Raw genomic sequence first — 11,245 nt, 5'->3', positions numbered from 1 at the left:
AACAAATATACAGAAATCAACAAAAGCAATAGAATAGTTTCAAAGGTTATTTATCGTTGTTTCTACTTTGTTTTGTTTTTTTTTTAATTTTTTTTATTTTTATTTGAATCTACAAGTATAAAATATAAAAGAGAATGAGAGGCTTACTAGAGTTATATCGCGTTCACGCCGTCGGTGGGCCTTGCTCCGTTGGTCATGATCAGATTTTGGAAATGGTTGGGGGCTTGAAATGAGCCTTTCGGCTGGAGAAGAAAGGGAGAGTGAGGGAGATGAGATAATGTCCAAGGCATTTGGGTTTTTTTTAAATAAAAGTTAAAAAGTTTTCTTTAAAACACAAATTTTAAAGGTGTTTTAAATAGTAAAGTAAAACAAAGACGGGGTTTGGAAAAAGTAAAGCAAGATGAGGGTTTGGAAGTCCGCATTTCTCTTTAAATGGGTGATTTGCACAAGTAGTCCCCAACTTTCGCACTAGCTCTCAATTGGCCTTATTTGCATATTATTTGTTTTTCAAATTTTCCTGAAATTTCGTGTTGTTGCAATTTAGCTCGGCCTAGATACTCTTTTTGGAGATCTGAATCATTTATGCTTTCAGTCCTTGTAAGTTTGTACACATTGAATTGTGGTCCTTAGTTTTAATTTGATGTTCTATTTATTCATAAATTATCTCTTTAAGTTTGGTTTATTTCAATTGAATCTACCTACTATTTCAATATGTGTTTCTTTTATTTCAATGTGCTAAAATTAAATATCCCCATACATTTTTTTTATATTTACACATCATTTAGTTATATATATATATATATATATATATATTATTGACGTTATATTATTTTATATAGATATATTTTCCCTTCTACAAAGCTTTTTTTTATATAAACTTTATTCTGTCACTTTTATTAATTCAATTACTTTTTATATATTTGTATTCCTATACACCAATTATTTATATCAAGTCTTTTTATGTAAATTAATATGTGTATTATTTTGTATATTATTTAATTTATATTATTTATTTTAAAGTTCAATTGTATTTTATTAAATATATTTTATTTATTTATATTTTTCTTCTCTTTTAAAATCCTTGTATATATGACTTGTTTTAAAATCTTTATGTTGTTTGTATAGTAATGTTCTTATATTTTCTTTCTGCCCAATTGTTCATTTAATTTTATTTTGAAACTTGATATTTCTTTAGTGTAATTTGCATGGAATTTCCTCTAAGTCGGCTTCTAATTTATTAGCTTTCGATTATTAGTGTTTGTATTTATATAGCATATAATATCCTGCCACTGCATGTACCTTAACTCATTCCTTTGTGTTTTTCATTACTTATTCATGTAATATTATTGCCCCGAATTTTTATTTCATGTTCAATACTAAGCTTGTATGCTCGTTATTGCATCATGATTTTGAAATTCCAACTTTTCGCCCAACACCAATTGTTTTTATCTCCAAACAAACCAAAAAAGTATATTTTGACTCGGTTTTTATAAATATTTATTTGAATTTTCTCAAAACAAGGCATGTTTCGCGCTTGGAAATTCGAAAGATCGTGCCCTAACGTGCTGGGTTTCGATTTACTGTTTGACCAAATAACCGAATGCCCTTTTTTAAATTTTGTTGCATATTTTGGGAATCTTGAGATGATTTCAGTTTTCGAAGGCTTAAAATATCGTGTCTTAACGTGCTGGATGTGGTATTTTATTCCTTTGGGACGAGTGAATCTTGAAATCCGACTCAAGTTGTGCACACATTTTTTAAGGGGATCGTATTTGTCGCGTATTTTGGAAATCTTGAAGTGATCTCAGTTTTTGGAGGCTTAAAATATCGTGTCCTAATGTACTGGATGTGGTATTTTATTCCTTTGGAACGAGTGAATCTTAAAATCAAAATCGAGTTGTTTACTCATTTTTAAGGGGATCGTATTTTAATATTTTTCCTTCAAATTTCAACGATAGGACATTAAATAATTAATTGTACCAATTTTGGGCGTTACGAGGGTGCTAACCCTTCCTCGTGCGTAACCGACTTCCGAACCTGTTTTCTCAATTTTCGTAGACCTAGAATTATTGTTTTAATAAATTAAATGTTTTATTAAAATGATCAATCTCAAGGTGATCCGATTACACCTCAAAAAAGGATCGGTGGCGACTCCATACCTCGTTTTAAAGTCGACCCCCATTTTTAAACCTAAAAAAAAGGACTTCGACAATATTTTTCTCAATACAACTCACAAACTATAAATAATTCTTACGATTTGAACCGATAACGTGAGTTATGAGATGAACACTAACTATTAATAATTCAGTTATAAATTTATTTATTTACTTGTGAAGATGAATATATATAGTAACAATAAGTGAGACAAATAAGTGAACAAAATAAAAATAATTATATACACCAAAAAATAAGTATGAAAATTAAGATGGTGAAGATGAGACAAGTCCAATAATTTAAGGCGTTGATGACTTAAAGTGGTGGAAATTAAGGTGATGATGGATTTGGAAAGAGAAAGAAGGCTTTAGTTTAAACTTCCCCAAATTGTGGTGGTTAGTAAGATTCGTAAAGATCTTGCCTTCATTAAAATAACCTTGGATTTCTACGTCAATCACGCTAACATCTTAATTATAAGCCAACATTGTGCGTCACCATGTCCCTGCCCTCACTCTACATACATTGATCTTCATTTTTCTATTTAATTACGTCTCTTCGGCCTATTTTTATATTTATAAGATACAGTTTATTGACGTGATATATTAGCGGTAATTAAATATCATACATAGTGATATATTATTCCTTTTAAAGATAATATGTAATGAGTAGAACGTGATGAACATATATATCTTTAATAATAAAATAAATGTTAAATATCATCTATTTTTTAATTTATCTTTTAAAAATAATAGCTAATTTTATTCATTTATTTCACTATTATCATTAATTCTAACCTAACACATTTAAAGTATGTATGATATTGATTGTGATGTTAGATTAAGAAATTAAGGTCGAAGAACATAGTGATTTCAAGTGCATCATGGAGTTTTCCATGTGGGAAGTAATAATTATAATAATATAATTCTTTCTCAAGAAATTATTCATGGATGTATTAAGATGGGACTTTTTTTAATGTTTTGAAAGTGTTAATAATATAATGAAAATTTATATGTTTTAAAATAATTAAATATAAAATAAAAATTTAATTAGCGTAAATTTAAACTTGAAATTAAAAGGATGAGTAAAATTTGTAAAAAAAAAAGATGTATTCTAAATAAGTAAAAATATTTTCTATTTCTTTACCGATCATGTGAATAGTTAAAATATATATATAAAACAATACTCCGCTAAACTATTATAGTACTGACTATTACGACAATACAAATGAATTAATACAATCTAAACTAAAATTAATTACCTTAATTAATTGAACTAAAACCGATATACAATCACCACTAAAAATCTCGAATTTCAATACTCAAAGCCCAAAACTTCCCTTCTATACTCTACTTTTTAAGCTTAAAACACACTCTTTTTTAAGGAGATTGCATGGAAGGGGGGTGGGGGGGGGGGGGGTTTAATAAATTATAAGAATAGTTTTCTTGCTCTGAGGGCATTTTTCATGGCCAAAACTTGCTTATTTGTTATTTCTTAAGGATCATTTTCGCAACCAACTCTCCTTTTTCTTGCCTGTCTTCACTCACTCTCAAGTAAATTACCTTATATAACAATATTATTAGCTCATGAAACACAGATAGCAATTTCTTGATTTGCTATTCTACAATCTGCCATGGCTGATATTGATTTTCACTCAAAACCCTTGAAGTTGTTTGGGTTCAATATCGGGGAAAGAACTGGCAAAGGATCAAACAAAGCACCACCAGCTGGAGGATCGCCGGAACTTGACCGTAAATACGAGTGTCAATACTGTTGCAGGGAGTTCGCAAACTCTCAAGCCCTAGGAGGTCACCAAAATGCTCACAAGAAGGAAAGGCAGTTACTAAAGCGTGCTCAAATGCAGGCTGCTGCCACTCGGAACTCCATGATATCGCCTTTTACACCTCCGCCACACCTCCTTGCTGCGGCGGTGTTACCAGCCGCTGCACCACCGCCACTGTATCATTCTGCTTTTTACATGTCACATGGAGGAGGAGGAGGAGGACCAGCCCCATCGTATATGTTGCAAGGTAGCACGCACCATTGTGGGACTGGTTCTGGGCATGGACGGCGTTTATATACAGGAGAAGGAAGGGAGAGCATGGCAGCCGCCATGTCAGATGATATCGGGGATCATGCCGGAGTTTTTTCGGTAGTGAGGCGGTTCACTGGAGATGATGGTGGACCTAAGATTGATAATGGATTAGGTCTTGATTTACATCTTCGTCTAGGATCGTCTGTGCCATAAATTTTTCTAAAAAAATTGTATGGACTTGATCAAGCTTAAAATTTATAGAATTGAAGTTCTTGGGTTGAAAATGTAAAGTTTTTTTTTTTTTGTTGATATTCAACGTTTTAATTTCTTGAGTGAAGCAATTATGTATGTATGGAGTATTAAACTTTTTTTCAATTCTCAGCCTTGTTAATGTCCCTAAATTCTCGTAATCTTAATTAGGGTTGAATCTTCCACCTAAGATTATGTTTATCCCATATCTAAGAAACATCATTGTGACTTGCTGTAAGAGGTATTCATGGACCGAATCGGGTTAAATCAAAATCTTAAGTTCGTTTATTAAGGTTTGGATAAAAAATATATCTAAAATTTTGCTCAAGTTTGATCCGGATAAAAATGCTAAAATTTGAACCCGGTCCACTCAGATTAATTTTTCATATATAATTTTTTTGAAAAATATAATACATCCAAAATACAAAAATATTAAAATAAATGTTTCCCAATAAATTGAAAAAAATTTAAAAAATTATGTATACTTAAATAGTAGTAAGATAAGTGCAACTTAATAAACAAATGCTTCTAAAATAGTAACAAAATTAACAATAAAAAAAGAGTTATACAAAATTCAAATAATAACAACAAAATAGTAGTAACATAATAGTAAAAAAACAACAAGAAAATAGCAACAAAACATTAAAAAAAAACAGCAAATTCAGGTTGGGCTATGATCTGACAAAAAGAGCTTTACTCGAGGCTTAGCCTGTTTTCTAAACAGACCTTATCTTTTTACCTAATCTCATTTTTTCAAGTTTATATTTTTACCTAAACTTTTTCACTTTTCAAATGACCCGACCTATGAACAGATGTACTTGTTGCTCCTCGTCGCCCCTTCTATAACACCTCTCTCCATTAACCCAATTATCATCCCATAATCTAACTTTAGAACAATCAATGACTTGCCATTGCACCTTATCTTTAATAAAATTCCTTCCCTCTAAAATACTTGCCCATGCCCAAAAAGGCCTTCCCCCCTTTCCTTGCATCCATGCTAGATCCTTTAGGAAAATACCTAGCCCATACGGCCTTTGGATTTATCAAAATCCTCCGATTTTTTTTAGCTAGTAAAGCAACATTCATCAATCCAAGATCTCTAAAACCCATACCCCCTACACCTTTCAACTTGGTTAAACAGAGCTAACTCACACAATGAATTTTTCGCTCATCATGTTTCTACCTCTACCAAAAACTAGCAATTGCAGCATTAATATAGTTGCAAAGCTTCTTTGGTAGTTTAAAACATAGCATCAGTAATTAAGGCATGCGCAAGCAACAACTATAATCAAAACATACCTTCCTCCTTGTGACAACAGGTTCTTCTTCCATGGTTTTAGTTTGTTAATTCTCTTCTTAATAAAGCTCATTGCCATACCCTTATTATTTCCCCCAAAAACTTGGAACCCCTAAGTATGACCCAGCATTCTTTGCTTCAACAATTCCTTCTACCATCCCATTCCTATTCAATTCAGAAGTATTTGCATTGAATATAACACTTGATTTAGCCAAATTCACACTCTGTCCAGAACCTCCACAATATCTGTCAATAATGGACTTCAAAACACTAGCATTGTTAGGGTCAGCAGGCAAAAAGAAGAGTGAATCATTTGCAAAAAAAACAAGTGTGACAACACAGGACAGTTTTCACTAATTTTAATTCCCTTAACATGTCTAGGCTCAATTGCACTATTAACCATTCTAGATAAAACATTAGCCAGTATACCAGTCTGGCCCAATAGGATCTTGTAAAGTTGTTACTGTTAAAATGGGCCCTTTTCAAGATTTTGGGAAATAAGGTTGGGGTTACAAACAAGCCCCCATATTCGAATCTAAATATATTGGTTGGATATTAACTTAACAACTCTCACAGTCATATATGGTTTCATTGAAATGAAAATAACAAGAGAATCGCTAGCACTTGGACCAAGACTCTGCTATAAGATTGGGATACATAATCGTTGGAGCATGGAACTACACCATCATCTTACCTAACAAGTTACCACTTTAATTAGCCGTTAGAAGATGACATTTTTTTAATATAGTTTAGTCGTTAGGAGGCGTGAGGATTTTGTTGAGGGATGTGGTGTGATAAAAGGTGGAGATAGTGTTGCAGGGCGGCAGCAGCAGCACATGCATAGGATTTTGCTGCAAATAATGGCGCCTACACGGGATAACACTTGGTTGGAGGGGATTCACTTCAAGTCATCAAAAAGCTAAACAGATGGAAAATGACCTTTCTGCATTACCATAACAAGATAAGCTAACAAGGCCACTCTCCAACTATTGTTAACTTTGAGATGGATGATAATATGTATTGCATCCAACTATTCAATAGCTAGCTTTAAATTGATGAAGTAGAATAGAGTGGATGCCAAAATTTTGTTGACTAAACTTTACCTTTTTGTTTTAAGCATTTAGATTCGAGACTTACCATTCACAATTACAATGTGTGAATCTCTAGTCTCATTATATATATGTCATATATGAGTTTTATCCGATTTTTTCATTAATCTATAGTGTTTATACTGATTTGATTTTATGTTATAACTACTTAAACGATAAAATATTTATAAAAAAAAAGAAAAACCTAAAAAGTATTATCAAATATTAATCAAAATGCAGTTCGAGAAAGCTGAAAAAGGAACACTGCCATAGCTATGGGCCTTCTTTGCCCAAATCACCCCATGTACACCCAAATTGAAATTTCCTCTTTTGTTGGTGCTCTAGATTTCAAAGATCATATTTGTTCTTTTTAACACAATATTTAGAACTATCCAAAGTCTCTCCCCAACCCATAAATAAAAGAATAATGTTCTTTAGTACACTTGAACCCACATCCTCTAACATTGACAACAGTACTCATGCCAATTGAACTAAAACTCAATCAACTTATAATTTCTAGTTAATTATGATATTATCACTTAGATAATCATTTTAATTTACTTGGTTTATCATATGTATATAGGTCACATTATTATTAACGTACCAATCTTATTTTTCCCATAATAATGTACTAATCATTATGGACAATCCAAATAACAATCTTTCTCCAATGTTTTAGTCACTCACAACCTTGCCATTTATCAACATATGATGCTGACCTAAACCTCCCCCATAAAGTTGGATAATTTCCAAAATATCATTGCATTTTTCAGGGTTAAAAGAACAAATTACTCCATTTATAAAAGCAATTTAGACAATTTAATTGTACAATTGTAAACGACAATAATATTAAATGTTAAAAAAAAAATTGCCTACCTTGCTTGCTAGCTGCTATCTTCATTCATGATGCATGCAACCAGCCTTCAGCACATAATATGATGGAATAAATGGTGATAGATTTTTATGAGATTGGCTGCAAACCCCACACACATGACGCCAGTTTAGCAGAGAAATCAACGCTAATGATAATGCAGGATTGGTTGAGGGAGGAGGCAAGGTGGGGGCATAGGGTTGTTGTCTAAGATTCCAAATAAGTAGGGTCTTCTTCGTGCTAGCTTAAACCAATCATATTCACTTGGTTTCCCTTCATTAACTCCGGACCAACTCAATTCTACGTTCTGTTTTGTTTTCATTCCATATTTAATAAATTATTGAGTCTTAGTTTAATTGGTATTAGTATTATTGTCAGTGTAAAAAAACGTGAGTTTGAGTATGTTGAATATATATTTAAAAAAGAAAGATAAATTTGACCATCAACATTTCAAAAAAGAGTCAAAATAATTTTTTTTAACGAGGATACTAACTAAACGATTAATTTTTAAACACAACAGCCTACAAAACAATCCACGTGTACTTCATGCTAATTTTTATGAACTTTTTATATTTTTTAATTTTGATTTTTAATTATTGGTATGACATATAAGACAAATGATGTTAAGCTAACATAATGTGCATATAAACTGTCGTGCGAGCTGTCACGCCAACAACATAAAAAATTAATATTTTAATCATCATTTTCGTTAACAAAAATATTTGAAAGCTTAAGGATCAAATTTAGCTAAAAATATAATGACTGAATTGATAAAAATATAAATGTGAAGGGTTAAATTTATCATTATGCCTAATTTTAATACTATAAAATTAAAAAGATAAACATGAAAAAATTGTTGTTTCCTTTCTTCCTTCCTTTTTTTTTCTTTTTACTTTTATATTATCACTTTTTCTACTGTGATTAGAAAATTTATTTTAAATACTTTTAAATATTAATATAAATTTATTTTATGAATTAATCCAGCATCAATTTAATTTTAAAAATATTTTTAAATATTTTTAAAAATAAAAATACAAAGAGTTTATGTTTACATAATATATATTTTTTACTTACATCATAATCGTCTTTCAAGTTTCCTCAAAATTTCATTGAATTACCAAACGAAATAAATAATAATAATTTGAAAAATATATATAAATTTTTTATTTTTAAAATTATAATATATTTAATTTTAAAAAAATAAAATAAAATTTCATAGTTTTTAAATTTTTAATTGAAAAATTAATTAATTGGATGCCACGTCAACAAAGTTAACGTTTGTCAATTTTTTTTCATTTATTTTGGTGTGATTTAACAAAAAGCGCAAATTCGAGTGTTAAAAAGAGGTAAAAAATTAAATGGATAACCAAAATATTTTTTATTGTAAAGTTGAAGGAACAAATAAATTAGGATTAAGGGTGTAAAAAGCTCTCAAACTTCTTCAAAAAAAGCAATTAAGCCCTTATTTTTTTTTACACTCAATTGGGTACTTGAACTTTCAAAATACATCAAAAAGGCTATTAAACTTAATAAAAAAAATTAAGTCCCTGCTTTTTTTTTTTTTTGCATTCAATTGGGTATTTAAACTACCAAAATACATCTAAAAGGCCCTCAAGGTTTTTCAAAAAAAGCAATTAATCTCTTTTTCTTTTTTTGCACTCAATTGGGTACTTTAACAGTTGACCGTTAAAGTTAACTACTCCTAATTGTTTTCAGTTAAAGCCACCCCATATCACAACCATAGAGTGACATGCGAAAAAAATTTAAAAAATAGAAATCAATAAGGTTATAAAAATTATTAAGTTCTAATAAAATGTTTAAATTTTATTAAAAACTATAAATATATATAAATAAAAAATATAAAATTTTATAAAAATCATAAAAAAATTATAAAAAGCATAAAAGACCCTTTAACCAATAACTTTAGTCGTTGATTGTTAAAGTTAACGACCCCAGTTGTTTTTAATTAAAGTCATCACGTGTCGCAACACAACGTGACATATGATTTAAAAATGATAAAATAAAAATCAATAAAGTTATAGAAAAATTATAAAATGATTCTTTTGGTATGATAATTTTTATAATTTTTTATAAATTTTATATTTCTTTATATTTTTATAATTTTCTTACGACTTTATAAAATTTTATAATTTTTATATATTTCTATATATTTTATTTTTTACGATTTTTATAAAAAATTCTAATTTTTCTAATTTTAATATTTTTATTAAAATTTAATAAATTTTATAACTTTATCGATTTTTATTTTTATAATTTTGTGCCACATGTCATGCTATGGTTGTGACACATGATGGCTTTAACTAAAAAAATTAGGGCAATTATCTTTAATGGTCAACTATTAAAATACCCAATTAAGTGAAAAAAGAAACAATGATATAATTGCTTTTTCGAAAAAAATTAAGGGTCTTTTTGGTATATTTTGACGGTTTAAAAACCTAATTAAATAAAAAAATAGAGACTTAATTATTTTTTAAAAAAAAATTGAGGAATTTTCACAGTTTCAAGCCAATAAATTATTATGCCAAAAAAAGAGAGAAGCGTGAGTTGGCCCCTTGTTGTTTTGTGTAAAAAAGATCGTAAATGGATAATGAGTTAGAATCTAAATAGGGAATGAAGAACCACAGAAGGAGGGAATTAGGAAAATGCCCCTTTTTTTGCGGATGTAGCATTATGACAATTTTAAATAAATGCCTTTACCCCTAACTTTTTCCACTTTTTCTTCACCAATTTGGATTAAATTACATCATTCACATAAATATCTTTCTAGCATTAATTTAAAAAAATCAATGTAATAGACACCTATCTCAAATGCATTCATCTTATAATTTAAAAATAGATTAATTCATGATTTAGCCCCTAAAGTGTATCTGTTTTCCCACTTTAGTACTTAAAACTTTTTTTGTCTCAATTCAGAACTTAAAGTGTATTATATGTTTTCAACAAACGTTTAAAAAAATGACAGCCAATCAAATAATGCCATGTGACTTTTTTATATTTTCAAAAACTAAAATCTTTTCCAAATGAAAAAAAAATTATATTATTTTAACATGTATTTCTTAATTAGTTTTTTGATTAAATTCCTTTTTTAACCCTCCATCTTTGCTGCTGCGAATCATGGTTGAATCTCAAACCAACATCAAAATCAAAATAGAATAATTGAAATCTGAGTTTGAAAACAATTGAAACAGAAGAACTAAATGAATGAATACGTTTGGAACACTTGAATGATTGAACCCAAACAATTGAACACAACTCACCTCAAATACGCAAAACGAAATTTAACCTCAAATCATCAAAGTCATAGAACCCATTGGTTAGAAATTGGACCAAAAACTATAACTGATCAATACTTTAGGTACTAAATTGGGATAAAAGTTTATACATAAAAATTCATTATAACCTTCTTATAATATATTTATGTATTTTCTATTTATTTCATTCACTTTTTATTACAAAATAAAAAAATTTAATTACTTTAAAATAATATTTAAGTACAATAGAATTAAATTCTATGACTTTGAGTAAAATTAAGT

At 29.3% G+C, this 11,245-nt stretch overlaps 1 protein-coding gene and 1 long non-coding RNA gene across 2 annotated transcripts; one reads left to right on the top strand and one right to left on the bottom strand.

The window, feature by feature from the left end:
* Window positions 1-3,529: 3,529 nt before the first annotated feature.
* Window positions 3,530-4,587, top strand: LOC108480101 (zinc finger protein 6-like). The gene has a single exon (XM_017782956.2). The coding sequence runs from the start codon at window positions 3,785-3,787 to the stop codon at window positions 4,397-4,399; it is 615 nt and encodes a 204-aa protein (XP_017638445.1). The 5' UTR covers window positions 3,530-3,784; the 3' UTR covers window positions 4,400-4,587.
* A 1,147-nt stretch (window positions 4,588-5,734) lies between these two features.
* Window positions 5,735-7,937, bottom strand: LOC128295588 (uncharacterized). Its single transcript, XR_008286117.1, has 2 exons — window positions 7,697-7,937; window positions 5,735-5,992 (listed from the first exon to the last, which is right to left on the bottom strand). It is a non-coding gene; the product is annotated as an uncharacterized LOC128295588 (long non-coding RNA).
* Window positions 7,938-11,245: the final 3,308 nt, after the last annotated feature.

This window comes from Gossypium arboreum, chromosome 7 (assembly GCF_025698485.1).
Source record: "Gossypium arboreum isolate Shixiya-1 chromosome 7, ASM2569848v2, whole genome shotgun sequence".
NCBI lineage: Eukaryota > Viridiplantae > Streptophyta > Magnoliopsida > Malvales > Malvaceae > Gossypium > Gossypium arboreum.
Note: the sequence above shows the minus strand (reverse complement) of the source record. Positions and strands in the feature narration are given on the sequence as shown.

Bases quoted from the DNA above. Each gene is read 5' to 3' on its own strand.
- LOC108480101 (XM_017782956.2), top strand. From the start codon at position 3,785: ATGGCTGATATTGATTTTCACTCAAAACCCTTGAAGTTGTTTGGGTTC.